This window comes from Synchiropus splendidus, chromosome 11 (assembly GCF_027744825.2).
Source record: "Synchiropus splendidus isolate RoL2022-P1 chromosome 11, RoL_Sspl_1.0, whole genome shotgun sequence".
NCBI lineage: Eukaryota > Metazoa > Chordata > Actinopteri > Syngnathiformes > Callionymidae > Synchiropus > Synchiropus splendidus.
In genome coordinates, this window is record NC_071344.1 from 12,838,368 (window position 1) to 12,848,775 (window position 10,408).

A 10,408-nucleotide genomic window follows, 5' to 3' on the forward strand; every position below is an offset into this window, starting at 1 on the left:
CTGCTCTTCTCTGTCACTGTCAGACAAATGATGCGTCCCTCGCTGTGGCTGCAGACAGTCGAGGTGGCAGCGAGGACAACAAGAGGCAGGACGCAGCTCCACTGATGGATGGCAACGTGAGCTGTGACTCGGCCTCAGCTGGAGAAGCACCTGACTCAAACACAAGCCAATCAATCTGAACCACAGGATGTTTCAGTGCCTGAGCGGAGGCATCCGTCGGGGCGAAGGGGAAGTGACAACAAGGGCCGAATGTCACGGTCCGGTTCCGGGGTTACATCACTTGATCTTCCATTGAAACACCCGAGTGAAGAGCGAGTGCAGAGGCGTGCACCAGGCTTCCTCAGGAGGTCGGACATGATAACAAGGGGACACACCAAGGGCCCGCAGATGTCTTCACTGGCCAACATCAACTTCAGTTGGACAGAGATCGATGACCTCCAGAAGAGGGGGGCTGACATCAGTGCACATCTCCAAGGTTATCTGAAGATCCCTCACCCTCCTCCGGCCCCCGGCACCTCTCTCACTCACGTTCTCTGGAACGCTGTTTCATATTGCCTCACGCAGTGAGCAGTCAGGATCCTGTATCATATTACTGAGACGGAGCCAGTGAAGCCCGTGTTGACTGATCTCTCACTTCCTCTATTATCGCTCTCTCTCATCTCCCTGAAAACACAGTCACAGCCAGAGATTCTTCTGGCAAGCTTGACGTGACTGTCAGGAACGCCAATACATGACATTCATTTAAAGTGAATGTTTTTCATATTTAGAGTTCAAATTATTTCTGATCAATATAGTCACAGAGAGAATATGTTTCTCCTGTAAATATGATCCTTCAATGTGACTGAAGCAGGACAGATAAGACTATATACACAAAGATATACATGAATAAAATGATCTACATTAATGATGGATATTGAGAGGCATCCTATTTTAATCCATACTTGATGTCTCACATCTCAAAATAATCATTTTAATGTCAGAATGATTTTGTATTATTATATGAAAAAACAACCGACCAGACATTTGTCACTATGTAGTACTTTCATCACCATGGGTTTACAAACAAAGCTGATGTCTCATTGGATCCATGTTTCATTACCAATCCAGAAGGTACACGATCAGCTCAGTCATCATCAACTAATTTGAGGTTTATAGTCTATTATTTTGGGACCTTCTGTACTTTGTTGCAGTGGCCTGGCAGGGGCTCTTCATGAAATTACGCAAATGTTTGTTTAGTTGCTAAATTCATGTGTAGATGTCGTTGGCTAATACAGCGTTAGCTTTATCCTCCAGAGTCAGCTAATATTAGCCTAATGCTAGCAAGTGAGTTCAAAACAAATACCATCTGTGAACTTTGTTTTTCCCACACTCCTCCTCTGGTCTTTGTACGAGCCTTCTCAGGGTCGTCCTCAAAAGACGGTGTTGCACCTAGTGAGGGGCAACTGTGCAGCTCGGTGACCTCAGGGTTGCATCACTGTTTTTCATGGGTCATGACAGGTCATCGGCTTCACTGGGCTCCTAAGGTTGAGCACTCCATGGATCAATTTGAATCAAGTGCTGATTCATATGGGAAAGGTGCCTGACTCCAGTGGACGCCGCGAGCTTGATGCACGCAGCTGGAATTTAGGCGTCAGAATGTCACCTGGTCACCTGCCTTCTGGAGGTGTTGAGCATGTTGGACTGGAATCGCTGGACAGTGCGGGTGCAAGTGCTGAACAGCAGAGTATATGGGTCAGTCTCATACAGTGGCACTGGCTCTTCCTCTCTGAGCCAGAGGGCAGAGCAGTGGAAAGGGGGCATTGATGCAGGGCTAAATAATGCAGCGCCTCAGTCTTCACATTACGACCCAGTAAGTGTCTGCTTCTACAAACGCTCCCTGAGCCTGGCAGCTAAATCAGGAGTCACACGGCTTTTCTCCTCTTCATGGCCGGCCATTGAGGTCAACTGGAGAGACTGCTGGGATGGGCCTTCCATGCAGGCTCGCTGTCGTCTATCACTGCATGATGGAAGCTGCAGTTGACCTGCTTTACAAGCAACTTCTCTGTGTTCAAAACATTCTCCTTAAAAGCAGCTGAATTCAATGTTTGGGAAACTGTTGGTGAAGCGCGACTGCCTGATTGTTTGGGTCGAGAGTGGCTGAAATAGTAATGGAGCCACGTAGAGTTACAGTGGCGTCACTCGTGTACTGGAAATAGAGCTGCCACGATGAGCGGAGGAAAACAATGAGATGTCCTTGGACGTCAACACAGTGGGAGAACGTCACTGGTCACCACTGTGTTATGATGAGAAACTGACATAAAAATACTTTTGCTTATTGCATTCTTACTCGCCCAGATGTGTTCTGCATGTCAGTGAAACTATTAGCTTGAGGAAGCATGAAACAAAGTTTTAAAAAGTACTAGCTTCATACAAGTCTGAGTAGCAGCCAAGATCCGCTGAAGCAGATTCATCTTAAACAACCATCAGTGTTGGTGATGAAGGACAGGTCAGGGTCAGGGGTCTGAAGGAGAGGTTAACCAAGACCAAGTACACAACTTTATCAGCAAAACAAGAGTGTTTAAGTGTAGAGAGATATATTCATGGTTGCATGATGGACCACAGCAGAGTGGTCCCAGCAGTTGAAGTCAAGACAGCAGGTCAGATCTAAAGATAGGCCCGTGTAAATACACCATAAGCTCGGGGACACCCACAAGCACAACCAGGACATTTCCCGCACCGCAGATGTGAAGTTTCCTATGGATTTTCTGTGTGCTGTCTCCATCTCTAATCTGATCAACTTCAGGCACCGGACCTGGAACTTGAGCAGGGGATCACGGTGCTGAGCAGCCTACCTTCGGTGTGGCATGTGGAGGACAGGATGGTGCCGGGGGGGCGGAAGAGGTACGGCAGATAGCGGGAAAAACATTTCATCTTCTCCGATGCTCGCCGACGGCTGAAGAGCGCTTGTTCGCGGGCTCCACATCCGCCCTGGCTCCGCCTGACAGCCTGGCGGAGAGGAACCAGCGAGGCTGGGGAGACGGTGGTCCACTCTTCAGGGGGGTGCGGACGCTGAGGGCAGGGAGGCTCCACGCCAACTGTCCGGGGAGCGAACTGCGCACCTCCCTGTCCGCGTGGGCGCGCGCGCGTGCGTCCGTGAGCAGGACGGGGGGTCCGCGCTCTCCCTGCTCACGTGACAGGTCCATCCAAGTGTCTTGTCCAGCTGCGGGCACTTCAACGCACACGCACGCGCGGAGTGGCTAACCTAATTATAGTTATCTGCCGAACGCACAGTCAGGGACTGGTTCGCTTTAAACGCCACATGAAGTGCATTACCTTTATTACTCCAGGGATCGATATTAGATCCTCAATTCCGAGCTGTCAAACGTTTAAAAAATTAAAGCATGAAACTTAATGAATTTGGGAACTTCGAACAGATGCATGGTTAGCGCCATCTTGTGGCGATGCTGCGCCGTAACAGCAGTGTCACCCGCCAGTCCGTTTCAAGTCCTCCATTATCGCATCCATGATCCTCAATGTTTTTGAATGTTTCCTCCGATGTCTCTGGTCACCCACTGCCCTAACACACACAGAGTTTGACCTGGTGACCCTGAATTCTCTACAAGTGTGAGTGTGTATGGATAGTTGTCTGATTATGGTCATCAAAAATGGTGAGCTATAATTATCATCATAAAATATATTGAGATTAAAACACAAAAGTGCACCCCAAATCCCAAAGTGCATCATGTCAGAAGATGAAGTAATGAAGAAGCAATAAAAGAGAACGCTTGTGAAATAATACATGAAAAACTAACAGTAACTACCGTAATATGGCAATTTTGTTTAATTCATTGCAACGTCCGCATTATTCATGTTTTTCCATACCTTTAGCTTTTAATAGGTCATTCATTTTTTTGTTAAGCAAAAGTATTTCTCAAGTTAACGTTCTTTTGCAATTCTCACGGAATCCCGCGATACTTGAGTGTGAACTAAGGCCGGCGGAAGTACTACGCAAGCCTCTTTTCCGCCGGCCATAGAGGAGCAGACGGCAGGGTAAGATTTGAGCCAGTGACTTTATAAACTATCACCATCCATCCCTCGTTCGATGTCACGATGCACTTCTATAAAACCATATACACATAACTGACTATATTAAGTTCACAACCACGTTGATATTTCGCAGATGTTGGTGACCGATGATGAAATAAATGCGCCCTATCTGACTGTCCTGTTTAGCGCCCGTCATTAGCCACATGTCGGCTACGATTCTAAACCTGTACGCTTTGTAAAGATGAGGACTCAACGCTGGGTGCGCGTGTGTTCCGTTTGCTTTCCATAAAGCGAACTTTTATGCTTCAATTATAATGGGCGGTATGTTGTCAGAGCTGCCCGCTCGCTGCTGTCTATTATGCTAACTGATTAGCATAGCATTTCTCAAGAGTCTGCCAGGTGGCTTTCCTGAAGCTTCCTATTGACTCGTGCAGTGGTTTCTAACAAAGTTGATCTGTGTCTCTTAGACTGTAGCGACTGTTTGATATGCGGCGGTGTTTGGTGTCTGGGAATGCACATGCAACATTTGCGTTGTACGTGTTCTTGTTTCTGAAGTACGTTTCATGTTTTTGTAGCACCATGAAGTTGAATCCATTCGTTACCTCCTCCCGCCGCAAGAACCGCAAGAGGCATTTCAATGCCCCCTCACACATCAGGAGGAAGATCATGTCCTCACCTCTGTCCAAGGAGCTCAGACAGAAGTACAACGTGAGGTCAATGCCCATCCGCAAAGATGACGAAGTCCAGGTAAGGCGCTTTCCACATGTTGTTGAGTGTTTACCTGTGAGTCTGAAGTGTCGTCTGTCGGCAGGTTGTCCGTGGACACTATAAAGGCCAGCAGATCGGCAAAGTTGTCCAGGTCTACAGGAAGAAATACGTCATCTACATCGAGCGTGTGCAGAGAGAGAAGGCCAATGGCACCACAGTCCATGTCGGCATTCACCCCAGCAAGGTGAGACCTGGGCTGAGCGGGAACGCATGACATGGTGGTTGTGTTGAAGGTGTTGTTACTCAGTCACATCATTCTTCAACTCAAGTGACTACAGATTTAACGTGCAGTTATGTGGGTTGGTGCTGCCAAACAATTTACACCAGTACCTCGGCACATACGCGGTGCAACAGGTACAAGAAATGGCTCAGACGTTGGTGTTGTCTGGGAGTTCGTAGTTTACATTGAGTGTCTGGGGGAACAGGTGATGCTGCAGTTGGTGTATCGACTTTGAGCTGTTAGTGTTGTTTCTTGCATGTATTTCAATGACGATCACGTCAGTGTAGCATGAGAATGCTTGGTGAAAAACCATCTTTAGTTGAGGTGAATGTGTATTGTGTTTGACGTTTTTGCTTCTGGAGTTGGCCATTGGTACCATTAACATTGGAGTCTATAAGCGAGTGTCCCCTTGCATAAGCTCTATGGTCTGCATGGAGCCTCTTCAGACACTGTAACCTCAGGATGCTGACTGCTAAAGATGACTTTGACTAAAGCAGAAAACACACACTGAAGTAAGACTGATGGGCTCTTGCTGTCACGAGTTGTAGTTCTTAACTGTTTTGCATGTACACAAGAATTTACATTTTACTGAAGCAGCGACAAAAAGTTGGATTCATAAGACAAAATCGCTGTAAACCTGGACACTAAACCAATTCTGACCCGCCATTGGTTGAGTGTGATCTGGTTGTTTTACCACCTGTTCGACGTCTTCGCTGTGGCCTCGCTACATCAGCAGTAATCTCGCATCCTCCTTGATTTGCTTGGACAGAATCGTGTAATCCTTTGTGGTATTGCATTTTCTTGGTTTCATTTTTCAGTATTTGAAGTTGATGATGAACCATTTGAGTGCTGCTTATTAATGTCAACATACAAGTTCTGAAGTCTTGACAGTCTGAGGTCTGAAGTGTGTTGAAGTTGTCAGTGTGCGCTGGACATTTGAGCGGTGGGATGGCTGCATGTGGAGCCTCATTTGCTGCTGTATCCTCAGTCATGCTGACCTGAGTGGAGGAGGTCAATGTCTTGTTGGCTCCGGCGATGGAACATTGAAAACAAAATGAGACACAAACTAGCTTTTGGTATTTTCTCCTGTTGGTCAGCTGACTTCATCCTCCTCTGTGTCCTCATCAATCAGCGGAAGAGCTGTTCCTCTTATCTTTGGAATAGTGATTTTACTAGTTTAACCATGTGCAGTTGTGCACATGGTTAAACTAGTGCTGCAGATGTGACCTGATCTCTTGGATCTTACCTCTCGCTCTGAGTTCTAAATTTGGAATGGAACGCTCTTAATTGGCTGTGAATTACACTCAAGTCTAAACAGCTTGTTTCTATTTTCCAATGTCCGTTGTGTTGAGACTGAGACGAGTGTTTTGTTTCCATGTTGACGTACCTTCTCTGCTGTGCCGCTGCAGGTGGTCATCACCAGGCTAAAGCTGGACAAGGACCGCAAGAAGATCCTGGAGCGCAAGGCCAAGTCTCGCGCCGATGGAAAGGAGAAGGGCAAATACAAGGAGGAGACCATTGAGAAAATGCAGGAGTGAAAATCATCTTTTGCTATCAATAAACTGTTTAAATGTTCTCTTGTCATCTTTCAATTATTGAAGTGTTTCCACTTCATGAACAGCGGGACACTCCCCTCTGGTCAAGCTGGACATGCCCTGAGTAAGATTAAAGAGAAGACCACAGGATGGTGGTGTGTCAGTTGGCTGTTAAAGTCACAATATTACAGTCAGTTGATGTGCACTGCATGTAACGTCAGTACGACTTTGCAATATTCATCACAGTAAATGGACAGGATTCTGGAAGACTATTTATGTAAAAATTGACAATTTCACACTAATTAGTTCATTGAGACACTTTATAGTATTCAAGGGTCAAAGTCTCCATAAACAGTAACCATGTAACACTAACCTCAAACCCATGAGTAATAGAGCATATTTTGTATATTGAGGATCACATGCCACGGTGTTTGGCAAAAATGAGTACGAAATGATATATTTGGAAGGTCAATAACACCACCATCATCGGCCTTAGATGAGTCGGCTTACAGGAGGGAGGTGGAGCGGCTGGTGTCCTGGTGCATCCACAACAACCTGGAGCTTAACGCCCAGAAGACAGTGGATTGTCATAGACTTCAGGAGAGTCACAGCTCCTCCGTCCCCTCTCATGTTGGCTACTTCGGCCATTTCCATCGTGGACTCCCGCTTCCGAGGAACCACCATCACTGAGGACCCCAAATGGGAGCTGACCATCAGGTCCCTCATCAGGAAGGCCCAGCAGAGAATGTTCTTCCTGAGACAGCTACGACTGCCGACAAAGTTGCTGGTGGAGTTCTACACGACCATCATCCAGTGCATCCTCACCTCCTCTATCATTGCCTGGTACAGCAGCGCCACCTCCAGGGACAAGAGCAGACTGCAGCGCATCGTGCGTTCTGCTGAGATGGTGATGGGTTGCAGCCTGCTACCTCTGGTCTCCAGGACCCAGAGATGTGCAGGTCGGGTCAGGGCCGACCTTTCTCACTCTGGACAGGGACTGTTTGTTCCTCTTCCCTCTGGCAGGAGGCTACGGTCCATCCAAACCAGAACCTCCCGTCAAAGGAACAGCTTCTTCCCTTCGGCCGTCAGATCGATGAAGCTGTGATCAGCACTTATTTGTGGCTTATTTATTTATTAGTTTTTCTATTTATTTTATCTTATTTTATTTTTATGATTATGACTATTATTATGTTTTTTACTGCACGTTTTCCAAAGCACTTCCCAGTTGGGGGGATCCCCACTGACCATGGCAATAAACCTGATTCTGATTCTGATCATGCCCGATCGACTGACAAACGACGGCTCCACCCACGTCGCTAGGCCACGCCCTCTGTCTGGTGCAGGTCATGTGACGTGCTGCGTATCGTCGCCTGACCGCTGGCCTGATCCGAAGTTGGCTAAAGTTTGTTTCCTCCGCTAACTTGGGGTGAAAAGTGGTCACCAGCATGGCTGCCCTCAGTTTCGTGGTAGCCATGTGTGTGATGACCCTCTTCTGGGGTTTTGTCGGCGGAGTTGTTCCCTGGTTCATCCCCAAAGGACCGAACAGAGGGTGAGTCGGTTAGCTTGACTAGCTGTTAGCTCAGTGCAAACCAAGCCTCAGCAGAGTGTCTTCAGCGTTTATTTGTTCTGTTCAGGTACTGAGACTTATTATGCTTCGTCGTTTCTAAAGTTAGTTTGAGACTTTAGGTGAACTAAACAGCCAAAGTAGGAGCTTAAAACTGTCGACCAGGAACTTTCCAGTTGTTTACTCATCTGTGTAAACAGTTGGATCTGTGTTTCTTCGTGTCACTTCCAACCGAACTCATTTTATTTCTTCGACATTTATAAACGCACCTCTGCTGCCGAGAAGTAAACGCTTGAACTTCCCATATTAGCTCTCGAGTTCATGTGTCACTTTTAGAGTCGCTCCTTCCCTGTCATGTGACTTCAAGTCTTCTTTGAAGTTGGTTTTTTTTTCGTTATATTTTTGTATTCATTTATCTTACATTTAACATTTTTTATGTGATTTGTGACTTTATTTATCATAAGATATCATTCCAGTTGAATGAAACCAATATTAATGATTTTTTTTATTGTCTATCATTGACATTGTTTGCCTCCTGTTACTCCGTATTCAAAAAGATACAGTATTTTGAATGATTTTTTTTTTTCGTTTTGCTTCAGAGTGATCGTGACCATGCTGGTGTTGACTGCTGTGTGCTGCTATCTCTTGTAAGTATTGACGAACAAGCATTACATCTATTTTGCTGTTGCCACATTCACACAATTGTTTATTATAACAAATTAAAACACTTTGAAAAGACTTGAAAATGGCACATTTGTTCTGGTGTTTAACACATATATACGCCTTTTGTTGTGAAGCCACTGAATAATTTACTCGTCGGAGCAGATGGGAGTCTTGTTACGTATCACATGATCAGCAGGGGGCAGCACAGGCGTTAGATTTAAGCATCATCGCATAGTTTGAGAATATTTTTAAACTTAAATGTAATCAAATATTTGCTTTAAAAACAAATATCCGTAAACTAAAAATATAAACAAGTATTCTTAAACTGTGCTTTAAAGCACAGCAACATAATTTATTTTGGGTTTTTTAAAGTAACATTGCATAGTTCAAGAATATTTCTGTATGTTTTACTTATTCTCAAACGACAAGTCTGAACAAATGTTAAGATCTGTTTTTGGCGACCCCACCGGTGAAGGAATGTAATTGCAAGCTGTCATAAAGCATCCCGGTCGTTTAGGAGATTTATGTGGAAGAACCGTAGCGAAACAGCGATAAATGTAGTCACAGATGGCAATATACACAGCACTGTCGGGATAATACTTGCAAAGGGAACTGTAGCAACATCCTTCCACATTCAGCATCAGGGATCAAACTCCATCGTTCACCCAATGAAGACTGGCAAGGCTGAAGCAGCTGACAATAAAATTTTGTTTTGACTGCACGTTTCAGAACGAAGCAGGATGGAAAGTGTTGACACTGACTGAATTGGTGACAATATAAATGCTAGTCTTTAATCATGAGACATAAAGAGCTATTAAAATGTGATCTATTGTTGCTGAGAAAGACTCATTTTAATTGGTGTTTCTGTGGAGCAGCTGGCTGATTGCCATCCTGGCACAGCTGAACCCACTCTTTGGACCGGCGCTGTCAACAGACATCATCTGGTACCTGAACCACCACTGGACTTGAATGTTTCCTCCACTGCTGGTGGGTCGTGTCTTCAATAAATCACAAACTATAACCTCACTACCAGCACTTACTGTGTGCCTTTCTCTTTCAACAGTGGAGTCGCCAGTGCTGCCGGACGCTCTCCCCTCAGATCACCTTGCAATGACCTTCACACGGGTGCCTTGTCCGAAAATCATTCCCAAAACACGTCTCTGAATGTGCCTCACTATAATTTAAGACGGCTATCTTTTGTTTGTATATGTTTGTGACTGTTATAAATGTAAAATGTTTTGTCTCAAAACTTGTCTTTTTTTTCTTTATGCATGCAGATAAGACAATGAGATCATTACTAAAGGTTAGAAGAGTCTTCAATCCTCCAAATGTTGCTCGATAACAAATCATTTTAATCCACCGGGGGCTCTGTGTTGAACACATGTCTTCATCCAGTTCATGTTCACATTTCTAACCAGAAAGGAGGGTGAAACACAATGAACGCACACAGAAACTGCCAATATTCAAGTGTTTGTCCTACATCAAATTCTGTTTTCATGGGTAATACTGAGTGATAGGTTTACCAATAACAGCCTACTTGTTTGATTGAAAATACATATTCACAGCATTGAAGTCACTCTAACTTAAAATATTATATTCTGACTTAAAATGATATAATTAATTCGATATCCA

General features: G+C 45.1%; 3 protein-coding genes across 3 annotated transcripts in view; 2 read left to right on the plus strand and 1 right to left on the minus strand.

The window, feature by feature from the left end:
* Positions 1 to 3,026, minus strand: part of LOC128767164 (serine/threonine-protein phosphatase 2A 55 kDa regulatory subunit B beta isoform) — a 40,751-nt gene extending 37,725 nt beyond the window's left edge. The window contains exon 1 of the mRNA XM_053878988.1: positions 2,832 to 3,026. Within this exon, the coding sequence (XP_053734963.1) occupies positions 2,832 to 2,910 (79 nt within the window). The 5' untranslated portion in view covers positions 2,911 to 3,026. The remainder of the gene's footprint in view (positions 1 to 2,831) is intronic.
* A 951-nt stretch (positions 3,027 to 3,977) lies between these two features.
* rpl26 (ribosomal protein L26) lies at positions 3,978 to 6,589 on the plus strand. Its single transcript, XM_053879324.1, has 4 exons — positions 3,978 to 4,029; positions 4,602 to 4,773; positions 4,838 to 4,978; positions 6,424 to 6,589. The coding sequence occupies exons 2-4, from the start codon at positions 4,606 to 4,608 to the stop codon at positions 6,550 to 6,552; spliced, it is 438 nt and encodes a 145-aa protein (XP_053735299.1). The 5' UTR covers positions 3,978 to 4,029; positions 4,602 to 4,605; the 3' UTR covers positions 6,553 to 6,589.
* Positions 6,590 to 7,897: 1,308 nt separating this feature from the next.
* Positions 7,898 to 10,025, plus strand: atp6v0e1 (ATPase H+ transporting V0 subunit e1). Its single transcript, XM_053879482.1, has 4 exons — positions 7,898 to 8,098; positions 8,713 to 8,760; positions 9,652 to 9,763; positions 9,840 to 10,025. The coding sequence occupies exons 1-3, from the start codon at positions 7,995 to 7,997 to the stop codon at positions 9,743 to 9,745; spliced, it is 246 nt and encodes an 81-aa protein (XP_053735457.1). The 5' UTR covers positions 7,898 to 7,994; the 3' UTR covers positions 9,746 to 9,763; positions 9,840 to 10,025.
* The last annotated feature ends 383 nt before the right edge of the window (positions 10,026 to 10,408 follow it).